Source organism: Podarcis melisellensis (assembly GCF_964234715.1).
Source record: "Podarcis melisellensis genome assembly, chromosome: 12".
In the NCBI taxonomy this organism is placed as follows: domain Eukaryota; kingdom Metazoa; phylum Chordata; class Lepidosauria; order Squamata; family Lacertidae; genus Podarcis; species Podarcis melisellensis.
In genome coordinates, this window is record NC_138544.1 from 56,666,511 (window position 1) to 56,680,596 (window position 14,086).

Here is a 14,086-nt window from a genome sequence, read left to right on the forward strand (position 1 = left end):
CAGTTGTGATTTGCATTCCATTTAAATGATGTCAGTGGACGCCCTAAGCTGAAGCTGGCTATTTGCAGGTGTGGACCAGCTGGTAGTGAGGAGGGAAAGTTGCCCGTTCGGCAGCTCGTGGAGGCGTCTAGGTGAAGCCAGTGTTCACAAATAGACGCCAACCGAGGCCGCAAGGCTGATGAAGCTGGCTGCTATTTGTGGACCTGGCTGGCATTCACCCGTGTCTTTGGTCCATCCATTTAATGACAAAAGGCCTAGGCCTCTTGACATTAAACGGATGGCCCAAGCGAGGAGGGAAGAAGCCCGGCACAGCCATGGAGGTGCTCAACTGGAGCCAGCGGACTTCACAAATAGACGCCAGCGGAGGCCGCAAGGCTGATGACGCTGGCTGCTATCTGTGAACGAAAACTGGTTTTCCTTCATCTCCGGGAGCCTGCCCATTGCGCAGGCCTGCCAGGGGCGAAGTTGCCAGGCGGAAGTCAGGGGAGTTTGGGTTGACGCTGTCGGATGGTGGCCACCCCACTCATCTGTTTGCCTTTGCCTTTCAGGAAAAGGCAGAGCCGGCAAGGTTTTCCCCAAGACCAGCCGTGAAAGTCATGAAGAGAACCGCAGGACTTAAGCCAGACAGCTCCTGTTTTCTAAATAAACGGCTTTCTCATTTTTTACAAAATAAACGTTTTCTGAAAAGAAATCCCTGTTTTGTCCCATGTTTTTATGATATGGGAAATTTCTAAGTAGTGATGTCACAGGAAGAGGGGGCTGCACCCCTTGTGACATCATAAGGAAGTTGGTAGCCAATGGCCACAGCTGGGGAAACATCTGCACAGCCCTCCCAGGCCTCACAATGAGGGGGGGGCACACCTCATTTTAATAAATGACTGCTGAGATGTACCCCCCATTGTGAGGCCAGCAAGGGCTGTGCAGATGTTTCCCCAGCTGTGGCCATTGGCTACGGACTCCCTGTGATGTCATAGACAACCTACCAACTTCCTGTGGTGTCACAAACGGACATGGCGAATGAGGGGAAAGAGACAGTTTCAAGGGGGGCAGCCCTGGGAATTTGGGGGCAGGCAGGGCCATCCAGGGACACAGAAACGAGTTGCCAACATTTGTGCCCTATCGGCTCTTGGGCTCATCTCGCCTACACAGCTGCCAATACAATAAAATAACAACTGGTTTTGCCTCCATACTACTAGAGGGTTTAAACACTGCCTGCTTTTAGAAGAAGGAGCCCCTACCCCGTGCACTGCAGAGGCTTATGTGAGCCACAAAGACCCGAGTTCGAATCTCACATCCATTTGCAAACTTAAGGAATGGTCAAGAGGAAGGAGAGATGGTTTTTCTTCAACTCCACCCCACCGCCTGCCTTATAGCTTTGCAACATTATCTTCCCTCTCTCTTCTGAGATCCTTCTGCATTGTACATTTATTTCCCCCCCAATTTATTTTATTGATTTTCACAAAATTAAAAACAAACAAAAATCATAACTTTATTAAAAAAATATACTTATTAACATTGTTAAGCGACTTCCTCGCTTCCCCTTGGTTGAATTTCCATGCATATCTTTTGGATTTCAATGCATATGATTTGGTTTTCCAAATCACAGTTCTTATAAAATTTAACTTGAACATTAACGTCCTTAAATCTTTTCATCAACGCAGAGCGCAACCCGGAAATACTTATCCTGAAGCGTATTTAACCCCTAGGTATGACTGTACTTTGTTGGAAGCTGCCCAGGGAGACCCAGCCAGATGGGCAGGGTATAAATAATAAATTATTATTATATTATATGGTAGTGCAGTTGGCTCTGGCTGGCTCCAGGAGCTGCTCGCTGCCGTGGCGTCCGCCATTTTGCTTCACCACCAGAAGTCCCCATATGATGTGTGTTGTGCCGTTGAACCAGTCACGCAACATTCACTCCCTACTAATAAATCTACAACACTTAAAATATAAAACCGGGGACATTCAATGAAATCCGGGGACGGATTTTCCCTGGGGACAGATTTTTAAATCCGGGGACTGTCCCCGGGAAACGGGGACGTCTGGTAACCATAATTTAACCTTTTCCCATCTCTTCCAGGCTGAAAGAAGCCGGGGTGTCCTGTTCCATCTGCAGTATCGGTTCCACTCCCTCCTGCAGCCACCCGGTGCCTGAGATGGCCCAACTCAGCGAAGTCCACCCTGGGAACTTTATCTTTTATGGTAGGTAAGCTGTGTGGGATACATGGAGTATTTGGGGAGCAGGCAGTAGCTCTGGATTGGGGGACATATCCTGCTCCTTCCAGTACATTTCCGAGCACAATTCAAAGTGTTGGTGTTGACCTTTAAAGCCCTAAACGGCCCTAAATGGGAGCCAGTGTGGTGTAGTGGTTAAGAACGGTAGACTCGTAATCTGGGGAACCGGGTTCGATTCCCCATTCCTCCACCTGCAGCTGCTGGGTGACCTTGGGCCAGTCACACTTCTCTGAAGTCTCTCAGCCCCACTGACCCTACAGAGTGTTTGTTGTAGGGAAGGAAGGGACAAATTCCAATCTAGTTGGAGGAAGGGCACTCTCAGAAAATTGGCCACATATGGTCTCTCCCCAGAGTATTTATTAAGTTTAGAAAGGGGAAGGGCCAAGAACATAATCAAAGAAAGACTCAGGGACATTGAAGCCCAAAATGACTTTAATCAACTTCCGGTAACTTATAAACTCCTGTACAATTCCCAAAGGCCCCATTTAGCAAACTATCTCAAAGTTCTAGACAACGCTAAACACCGATGGGCATTTTCCAGGGCCCGCTTTAATGCTCTCCATTCAGCTCTTCTAGAGGGAAGATACAACAAAATACCAATCGAACAAAGATTATGTCCCTGTAACAGCAATGAAATTGAAACCATCGGGCATGTCATCTTATACTGCCCATTATATCGAGACTCAAGAAAAGAGCTGATCGAACCGATTCTGAGGAAAATACCTCGTAGTACAGACGACACCTATATCAGACACCTCTTAGCTGATAAAGAGCCCGAAATTAACAGGCCTGTGGCAAAGTACTGTTACATTGCAACAAGAATAAGACGAGCAATGATGTCAGCAACGCAGTCCAAATTGTAAACATCGAAGGAACAATAATAAACAGTAGTGACATTTGAATCGAATTCTTAAAACCTTAAAAGTCGAAACCTGGTCATAAATACAAGCACCAATTCTGTCAATTGGCCATATTTCCACTGTAGCACAATACGACTTATAATGTCATATTTTTTATAAATTGCTTTCTGGTCATTGACCGTATTAAAGATATTTGATTTGGGGAGGAAGGGAAAGGAGAATGTTAGCCACTTTGAGACTCCTTCGGGTAGTGATAAAGCGGGATATCAAATCCAAACTCTTCTTCTCCTCGGTCCTGTATACCTGAAGGAGCGTCTCCACCCCCGTCGTTCTACCCGGACACTGAGGTCCAGCGCCGAGGGCCTTCTGGCGGTTCCCTCCCTGCGAGAAGTGAGGTTACAGAGAACCAGGCAGAGGGCCTTCTCGGTGGTGGCACCCGCCCTGTGGAACGCCCTCCCACCAGATGTCAAAGAGAAGAACAACTACCAGACTTTTAGAAGACATCTGAAGGCAGCCCTCTTTAGGGAAGCTTTTGATGTTTGATTTATTACGGTTCAGTGGTACCTCAGGTTACATACACTTCAGGTTACAGACTCCGCTAACCCAGAAATAGTGCTTCAGGTTAAGAACTTTGCTTCAGGATAAGAACAGAAATCGTGCTCCGGCAGCACGGCAGCAGCGGGAGACCCCATTAGCTAAAGTGGTGCTTCAGGTTAAGAACAGTTTCAGGTTAAGAACAGACCTCTGGAACAAATTAAGTACTTAACCTGAGGTACCACTGTATTTTAATATTTTGTTGGAAGCCGCCCACAGTGGCTGGGGAAGCCCAGCCAGATGGGTGGGGTATAAATAATAATAAAGACATCGAGGAGAGAGCCAGTCTCACTTCCCTAGGCAGGGAGTTCCAAAGTTGCCTGGGAGGAGCCACCACCGAGAAGGCCCTGCCCACCTATCATGCCAGGGAGGGGGGTAGCAGGACTGGGAGATGGGCCTCCCCTGAGGATCTCAAAGCTCAGGCAGCTCCGTGCGGGGAATAGAAGCCATTATGGTAGCACCATCTCCGCAAAGAACAGCAAGCTAGCCAAGCTCTGGCTTGCAGCAGCCTTTCAAGTCCTCTCTGGCTGAGAGGGCTGCTCTGCGGAAGTTCCTGAGATCTGTTTTTCTAACTGGAGACGACTCTGCCACTGTGCTGTGCATGCAGAAAGGCTCCCATTGAAAATGGCAGATGGAAAAAGTTAACAATGGCATGCCAGCCCCACCTGTTTTGGCTTTTTTTGCTGGAAAGATTCACCAGAAATGGAAGTTCTCTCTCTCTCTCCCCCCCCCCCACATAATTTATGTAGATTTACTCCTCCGTTTCCAGTAACACTTTCCATGTGTGTCTCTTCCCCCACAGAGCTCGTTGCAAAGCTGTGCTGGCAGAGAGAGATGGGGAGGGAATCTGTCCCCCTGTGGGGAAAAAATAAATCAACCCGCGCAATCCGGGAGGCCCCTTGAGCTGGCGACATGTGGCACAGCGTCACAAGAGCGTCACAGTGCCTGAGAGGGGTCCCCAGGGGTCCAGGCAGGGACGCGGGTGGCGCTGTGGGTTAAACCACAGAGCCTAGGACTTGCCGATCAGAAGGTTGGCGGTTCGAATCCCCGCGACGGGGTGAGCTCCCGTTGCTCGGTCCCTGCTCCTGCCAACCTAGCAGTTCGAAAGCACAAAAGTGCAAGTAGATAAATAGGTACCACTCCGGCGGGAAGGCAATTCTTGTCCATTTCTGCATAGTCCATTAATTTCGTCTGCCGTTCTTCTTCCGCCAGAATTTCTTGCTTCCATTTCTGGGCTAACAATACTCTTGCCGCTGTTGTTTGCCGTCAGAAAGTTCTTGCCCACGTTTAGTCAGAATCTCCTTCCTTGTAACTTGAAGCCATGGGTTCAAGTCCCACCCTCCAGAGGAGGAGAAAGCAATCTTGCTCCACCGTCCATGTCACAGCCCTTGAGATATTTGAAGATGGCTCTCATAGATCTCCTCTCGGCCTCCTCTTATCCAGGCTAAACTTCCACAGCTCCTTCAACCGTTCCTCATCAGGCTTGGTTTCCAGACCCTCAATCATCTCACTTTCCTCTGCACACCTTTCCAGTTTGTCAACATCCTTCTTGTATCGTGGTGCCCAGAATTTGACACAGGACTCCAGATGTGGTCTGACCAAGGCTTAAGAGAGCAGTCCTTGAACTTCCCTTGATCTGAGCGATTTAACCATCAATCTCTTTTCACAGAGAGGGACCCGGGTGGCGCTGTGGGTTAAACTACAGAGCCTAGGACTTGCTGATCAGAAGGTTGGTGGTTCGAATCCCTGCCACGGGGTGAGCTCCCGTTGCTCGGTCCCTGCTCCTGCCCACCTAGCAGTTCAAAAGCACCTCAAAGTGCAAGTAGATAAATAGGTACCACTCCAGTGGGAAGGTAAACGGCGTTTCCGTGCGCTGCTCTGGTTCGCCAGAAGCGGCTTAGTCATGCTGGCCACATGACCCGGAAGCTGTACGCCGGCTCCCTCGGCCAATAAAGCGAGATGAGCGCACAACCCCAGAGTCATCCGTGACTGGACTTAATGGTCAGGGGTCCCTTTACCTTTACCTCTTTTCACAGAGATCTCGGTGGTCACTATTACCTACGGCCCCGTCCGCCACTGGCCTATGACCCTCTGAATCTTGCCCAGAACGTAATGCAGCCCTTGGGCCCTCCGTCTCCCAGCAGCGGGGCCTTTTCTGTGGTGTCCCCGGAACAATTTTATTTGAATTCATTTATATGAGAAAGTCCCCCTGTCCCTCTCTCCCTTCCAGATGCCCAGCAGATGATGATTGGCTCCTGCCAGCTGGAGGACATCGCCGTGCGGGTCTTGACCAGGGTGATTGGCCACTACCCACACCGCAACCAGATGCTGGTGGACTGCGGCTGGACCGGCCTGAGTCTCCACAGCCTGGGGCAGCTGCCGACAGGCTACGCCCTGGTGGAAGGCCATCCCAACCTCAAGTAAATGGAGCTCGCGTTGGTGCTGTTGATCGTGGCCTTGTCAACATCTTAAAAGGAACAGCCTCCAAAATTTGGCTTTCCTACGAAAGGCCCATCTAGACATTCGGGAAGCCCAGAATACAGGCAATAGCCTACTGCTGTCATATGTCTCCCCAGCATACTGTCTCAGGGCTTATCTGACAACATTTTGGAGGTCCCAAGTCACAAGGTGGTTAGATTGGTCTCAACTAGGGCCAGGGCCTTTTCAGTACTGGCCCCGACTTGGTGGAACGCTCTGTCACAAGAGACCAGGGCCCTGCGGGACTTGACATCTTTCTGCAGGGCCTGCAAGACAGAGCTGTTCCGCCTGGCCTTTGGTTTGGACTCACTCTGACCCTTATGTTGCCCTCCCATTATGGTTTTGATCTATGGGCTACTTTTAAAATGAGGCTGCATTTTAAACCTGTATTTTAAATTGCCCCCCCCCATTATGTTTTTACTGTTATTTTACTGGTGTTAGCCACCCTGAGCCCAGCTCTGGCCGGAGAGGGTGGGGTATAAATAATAATAATAATAATAATAATCCTCGTGGCATCCCACAATTTTTTCCGTTTGTCCCACGATTTCTGGGCACAGTTCGGAAACGCCTTCCTTTTGTCTTGCCTTTTCCGTACGAAAACCCGCAAATTTGCTCCTGAATCACAACAAGCGTCAAACCGCAGGAAACGTTTGTTCCGATTTGGCAGTAAATCGTAGGTTTTCCAGGGAATATTTTTTTTTATACAGTGGTACCTCAGGTTAAGAACTTAATTCGTTCCAGAGGTCCATTCTTAACCTGAAACTGTTCTTAACCTGAAGCACCACTTTGGCTAATGGGGCCTCCCGCTGCCGCCGCGTGATTTCTGTTCTCATCCTGAAGCAAAGTTCTTAACCCGAGGTACTATTTCTGGGTTAGCAGAGTCTGTAACCTGAAGTGTCTGTAACCAGAAGCGTCTGTAACCCGAGGTACCACTGTAAATGTCTCCCATTTCGCCTTTTACTCGCCTTTTCTCTAAACAAAAAAGCCCGAAACACTGCACCGGTGAGTTTCTAAAACCCCTCGATCATTTTGGCAGCAATTTCTGAACCTTTTCCCAACTTGACCATCTCCTCTTTGAGGTGAGGCGGCCAGAATGTACACCGTCCTCCCAAATGCGGCTGCCACCTTACGGTACCATGTCTGCCTCACACCCACGAGATGGCTATTTTCGTGTGGCAGCACCTACCCCCCTGGAACTCCCTGCCACTTGACTTCAGGCAGGCGTCTTCCCTATTCTCTTTGCGGCGCTGGCTTGACGTCAATAGGCAACCTGAGGCAGGGTCGAGGGGACCAGAGACTCCAAAACAAATCCCAGCAGGCTTACATATCTCTCTTTTCCCTCTGCAGGTTGGTAGGCATGACCCAGGAGCACGGCAGAATCGAACCCGTGGCAGGCAAGCTGGATTTTGCCCATTTCCCCCTGGGCAGCCTCCTGGCGCTGATCCCTTATCACGTAAGTACAACTTGCGCACTGGAGAGCATTTGCGCGCTGAGACGCTGGCGTGCCTTCAGCTTTGCTGGAGGGAAGAGCGTCTCTGCCCATGTTCAGAGTGCCTTTCCCTCTGTGCCTGTGTGTGTGTGTGTGTGTGTGTGTGTGTGTGTGGTCTTCCCTCTTGATCCTCTCTCTCTTGCGCACACACACACACACAACTCTTTTTTGGGGGTGAATAATTATTGAGTTTTACAGATTTTATCATCATTACAATCAACATTATCTCAAAAACAAAATAGGATATAAATTCCCCCCCAAAAAACCTTCACGACTTCCCTCAACTTCCTTTTCTGGTTCTTTGAACGTTTGCTTATCCCTGCTTGTTTTATTTTACTTTAATATGCAGTCTTTAACTTAAATATTATTACATTCTTCACATTTTTATACCCTACTTATTTTCACATTTCCTCTTGCACTTTATTATTTTCCCATTTTCACATCTTAATTTCTACGTTGTTAATTGGTAGTGTTTACTCAAACCCTTTACGGTTTTTCTGTAGGTACAACATAAGACTGTAGGTTCCCAGTCTTTTTAAAAATCTCTATTGTCCTTATTCAGGGTTCAGCAACCTTTTCCAGCTGTGTCCCACTGTCCCTCAAACCATGTGGTGGGCCGGGCTATATTTTTGGGGGGGAAATGAACAAATTCCTATGCCCTACAAATAACCCAGAGATGCATTTTAAATAAAAGCACACATTCTACTCATGTAAAAACACCAGGCAGGCCCCATAAATAACCCAGAGATGCATTTTAAATGAAAGGACACATTCTACTCATGAAAAACACACTGATTCCCAGACCATCTGTGGGCCGGATTTAGAAGGCGATTTGGGCCGGATTCGTCCCCCAGACCTTAAGTTGCCTACCACTGTCCTTATCTCTAAGTTTTGCTCTTAGCTTTGCCATTTCAGCATATTCCATCCGTTTTTCTTGCCAGTCTTCTTTCATTGGAGTCTTGTCATCTTTCCATTTTTGTGGGGCTAGTAAAATCCTAGCCGCTTTTGTCACACACATAAATAACTTCTGTTCTTTTGGCAAGTCTTGACCTATAATACCTAACAAAAAGGATTCTGACTATTTTTTTTAAAAAGGGTTTTTTTTAATTAACAATTTCAACATAACAAAATATCAAAACATGTAATATTCGTCATTTTTTTCCCTCCCCCCCCCACCTCCCCATCAAACCCGTCCTCAGCTCCTCTCTCTGATTTCTCACAATATATTGTTCTCTGCATACTGTAAAACTATATAAATCCTTATATTACCTGTCTACTGTGTTAACGGTCCATAAATCTGTGTATGTTTATTCAAAACCTGCCAAGGAGTCCAATTCATTCTGTTGTCTTTTTAAGTAATTTGTAAAAAGCTCCCATTCTTCTTTGAAGTCAAAGTTGTCCTTATCTCACAGTTTGTATGTCAATTTCGCCAGTTCCGCATAGTTCATCCATTTTTCTTGCTACTGTTCTTTTGTCGGGGTTTCCTCATTCTTTCATCCTTGTGCTATCAAGACTCTTGCCGCTGTTGTAGTGTACATAAATACGGTAGGTTCTTTTCTTTGCATGTCGTGTCCTACAATCCCTAACAGAAATGCTTCTGGTTTTGTTGTTGTTGTTTAGTTGTTTATTCGTGTCCGACTCTTCGTGACCCCCTGGACCAGAGCACGCCAGGCACTCCTGTCTTCCACTGCCTCCCACAGTTTGGGCAAACGCATGCTGGTAGCTTCGAGAACACTGTCCAACCATCTCGTCCTCTGTCGTCCCCTTCTCCTTGTGCCCTCCATCTTTCCCAACATCAGGGTCTTTTCCAGGGAGTCTTCTCTTCTCATGAGGTGGCCAAAGTCTTAGAGCCTCAGCTTCAGGATCTGTCCTTCCAGTGAGCGCTCAGGGCTGATTTCCTTCAGAATGGAGAGGTTTGATCTTCTTGCAGTCCATGGGACTCTCAAGAGTCTCCTCCAGCACCAGAATTCAAAAGCATCCATTCTTCGGCGATCAGCCTTCTTGATGGTCCAGCTCTCACTTCCATACATCACTACTGGGAAAACCAGAGCTTGAACTATACGAACCTTTGCTGACAAGGTGATGTCTCTGCTTTTTAAGATGCTGTCTAGGTTTGTCATCGCCTTTCTCCCAAGAAGCAGGCGTCTTTTAATTTCGTGGCTGCTGTCACCATCTGCAGTGATCATGGAGCCCAAGAAAGTAAAATCTCTCACTGCCTTCATTTCTTCTCCTTCCATTTGCCAGGATGTGATGGGACCAATGGCCATGATCTTAGTTTTTTTGATGTTGAGCTTCAAACCATTTTTACAAATGTCCTTTTAAACATTTTCTTCAGCTTTTTAACACACACACAACTCTTGTGTCCCCAACAGGCCTGCGCCACCGCTGCCATGCACCCTGTCTACTATGTCCACAGCGAGGGGCGTGTGGTCGCTACCTGGAAACCAGTCAGAGGCTGGTAGGAAGACGAGGAAGACGAGCAAAGACTCCGGAGCTGGAAGAGAGATGGGAACTGCCTTTATGATCCGCAAGGTGTGCAAAGCGTCTTTCGAACTTGGGCCTCACGGGACGAGTTCAGAAAAACTACAAAGTTTTGTTGTTGTTTTTTTTGCATTCCTTGAAGAGAATCTGCAGCAGTTGGAGGTGAGCTTCGTCAACAACGTTTAGGCAACATACCGTATTTTTCGCCCCATAAGATGCACCTAGTTTTTAGAGCAGGAAAACAAGAAAAAAAATATTCCGAACAAAACAGTGGATGTATGATTTTTGTGGTTCATGCTGTGTCCACAGACATGTGATCTGATGGTGAGTTTGGGGTAGCCCAATGCAGAAATCCTGAGAATCCATGTGGATCCGTGCTTTGCAACCACGTTTTTGCACCATTGTGGACCCACGCAACAGTGGATGCGTGGTTTTTTTGGTGCAGGCTGTAGCCATGGACATGCTATGTGATCTGATGGTGAGTTTGGGGTGACCCAATGTAAAAATCTTGAGGATCCATGGGCTTTTACCTCCCCCCTTCCAGGCAGCCTCCGCTAGCGTCCCTTATCTCTCTTCCGATCCCACCGATCAGCTGTTTCCTTTCAACACTCCCATCCCTCTTGTTTGCCTTAGTGACTTTTCTTTAGCTGGAGCAGTTTTTTGCTCCTCCTTTTCTTCTAATTTCTCTCCTTATTGCTTTAGTCTTCCTGTTTCCCCCCTTTGCTGTCTTTACCTCCCCCCTCCCAGGCAGCCTCCTTTATCTCTAGCGTCCCTTATCTCTCTCCCCATTGGCAAACGATCAGCAGCTTTGTTTCAACACGCACTTCCCTCTTTCAAAAAAAAAAAAAGCATAATCTGCTTTTTGCCCCTGGGCAATTCAGCTCCAGGGCCGACACATTCACTCCATAAGACGCAAAGACATTTCCCCTTACTTTTTAGGAAGAAAAAAGTGCGTCTTATGGAGCGAAAAATACGGTACGTAATAGACAATCTTTATAGAATTCCTTCAAACTTCAATAACAAGTTCAAAATGAAATCTTAGACTCAAAGTCTCTGAAAATGAAGAGAGGTACCCAACTTAGTACGATGAAAGATAAGCTGTGAAGCTTTGTGTATTCAGCAAATATAATGTCCAACATTGAACAGAGATCCCGGATTTTGACTGCTGTTTCATAGTTCTTTGTCAGCGTGGTGGGAGAATATAGAATTGTTTCATAAACTGAAAATAAAATTTTACAGATGATGACCTGCATGACATATCACTTTACCAAAATTATAAACTGTGATACAAACAGTAATGAAAAAGAGGACATACCCCATCTTATTTTGAATGAATATATGTGAATGAATGGGGGTGAGTTAGCAGGGTGGATTTGATTTAAATCGAATCAATTTAAATCACGATTTTAAATCACTAGTCAGTAAGACTTGATTTAAATCTCTCTTTTTTAACAGAAAGACTCATTCTTGCTGGTATTATCTTAATATTGACAACCAGATGAAAGTTTCACTTTTGGAATAATAAAAATTTCAGAGTCGTTTTCACAGTTATGTCAAAACTTACTGATTTGGGTATACTATTAGAAATGCGTAGGCCGATAATTATGAAATTATGGTGAGGTTTAACTGTTTATGCTTATATGGGGACGCAGGTGGCACTGTGGGTTAAACCACAGAGCCTAAGACTTGCTGATCAGAAGGTCGGTGGTTCGAATCCCTGCGACGGGGTGAGCTCCCATTGCTCGGTCCCTGCTCCTGCCAACTTAGCAGTTCAAAAGCACATCAAAGTGCAAGTTTGATAAATAGGTACCACTCCAGCAGGAAGGTAAACGGCGTTTCCGTGTGCTGCTCTGGTTCGCCAGAAGCAGCTTAGTCATGCTGACCACATGACCTGGAAGCTGTACGCCGGCTCCCTCGCCCAATAAATGAGCTGAGTCGGTCACGACTGGACCTAATGGTCAGGGGTCCCTTTACCTTTTACCTTAACTGTTTATATTTGGACAACGTTGCTGCTGTACTTTATTGGAAGGAGAAAAATAATCATTTCCTTAATAACAATTTAAGCAATTTATTTAACTAAAACAGTAACATTATAGCATGTGTATCCATGTTTGCTAAGTGATGTGGTTAAACAATTTAAAAAACACACACACTTAAACTGGGTTTTAGCACACATGAAAAACTTTAAACAAATCCTTATTTCCTGATAAATAGCCTTTGGACTATAACGTAATTTCAGTAGGAAACTATCTTTAGAAAGATATTACCTCCAAAAGCATTTTATTTTAAAAATCTGATTCAAAAAAATAATAATCTGATTTAAATTTTTAAAAAATCTGATGGGGGGGTTATATAAAAAAACCATTGATTTTTATCCACCCTGTGACCTGGGCAGCCAGAAACATCTCTTAAGTCTGTGAGCAGCTACCCTATGGAACTCCCTGCCTATTGAAACCTTCGAAGCATAGTTTCCCCCTGCTTAAAACATTTTTTGTTAGGCAAGCCTGCTCAGACACGTAAATGGTGACAGGTTTTAATCTCCCTTCAGCCTGCTGTTAACTGTAATGATTTTTAAAAATGTTTTTAATGCCTTGTTTTAAACTTTTTTTAACGGATGATTTTAATGTAGTGAACCGCCTAGAGGTTTGATTACAAAGAGGCAAGATTCAGATTTTGCTAAATGAATAAATGAGATGAACATAACCACTCCTGTAAAAGGGTCAGAACAAATGATCAATAAACAGCGGCTATAATCTAACATCTGTGTGAGCTTTCTGTGTGCAAGTCAGGATGAGTGCTTGATAAACAGGTTCTTCTGGAAAGAGCCCTTGGCCACTCGTAAAAGATAATAGAAAGATTCAGCGCTGGAAACTGAGAGGTTTAAAAAGTTTTAGTTGGTATTAAAGGGCTTTTGTAAAAACCAGAGTGCCACAACTATCGCTTTTTATGCTTATCAGCTCCGAACCTGAGATTAAATATTCTTATTATTACGACTACAATTTATTACGCACCTGAAGATATCTGAAGAAGTGTGCATGCACACGAAAGCTCGTGCCAATAACAAATTTAGTTGGTCTCTAAGGTGCTACAGAGACATCACCTTGCCAACAAAGGTCCATATAGTTAAAGCTATGGTTTTCCCAGTAGTGATGTATGGAAGTGAAAGCTGGACCATAAAGAAGGCTGATCACCGAAGAATGGATGCTTTTGAATTCTGGTGCTGGAGGAGACTCTTGAGAGTCCCATGGACTGCAAGAAGATCAAATGCATCAATTCTTAAGGAAATTAGCACTGAGTGCTCACTGGAAGGACAGATCCTGAAGCTGAGGCTCCAATACTTTGGCCACCTCATGAGAAGAGAAGACTCCCTGGAAAAGACCCTGTTGTTGGGAAAGATGGAGGGCACAGGGAGAAGGGGACGACAGAGGACAAGATGGTTGGACAGTGTTCTGGAAGCTACCAGCATGAGTTTGACCAAACTGCGGGAAGCAGTGGAAGACAGGAGTGCCTGGCGTGCTCTGGTCCAGGGGGTGACGAAGAGTCAGACACGAATAAATGACTAAACAACAACAACAACAAAGGTGCTACTGGAAGGAATTTATTTATTTTGTTTCGACTACGGCAGACCTACCTGTAACTTTGTTATTCCTGTTATATCTTCCGCACTGAGCAAATGTGTGGCAGCCAGACCCAGGTGGTGGTTGTTAAATAGACTGACATCTTGAAATTTGTGGACCTGGGGGGCTGGAAGCCCTACGCACTCACCCCGTTTCCCCAAGAACACACCCACCCCTTCTGAACAGGCAGCTTTGGAAAGATGTAAGGGCGAGAAAAGATGTTAAAATATACATTTGTAAAGAAACCAGAGACCTTTCTTTTAGGAATTACAGGGAATGAAATTAGAAGAAAAGACTGTAAACTTTTTCAATATGTAGCCACAGCAGCAAGA

At 46.0% G+C, this 14,086-nt stretch overlaps 1 protein-coding gene across 2 annotated transcripts in view; it reads left to right on the forward strand.

The window, feature by feature from the left end:
• Positions 1-11,383, forward strand: part of LOC309353279 (D-serine dehydratase-like) — a 29,416-nt gene extending 18,033 nt beyond the window's left edge. For both annotated transcript variants that reach the window (XM_081882649.1, XM_081882650.1), the window contains 4 exons: positions 2,081-2,202; positions 5,920-6,109; positions 7,515-7,620; positions 10,029-11,383. In XM_081882649.1, coding sequence (XP_081738775.1) covers positions 2,081-2,202; positions 5,920-6,109; positions 7,515-7,620; positions 10,029-10,118 — 508 coding nt within the window. In that variant the 3' untranslated portion in view covers positions 10,119-11,383. The remainder of the gene's footprint in view (positions 1-2,080; positions 2,203-5,919; positions 6,110-7,514; positions 7,621-10,028) is intronic.
• The last annotated feature ends 2,703 nt before the right edge of the window (positions 11,384-14,086 follow it).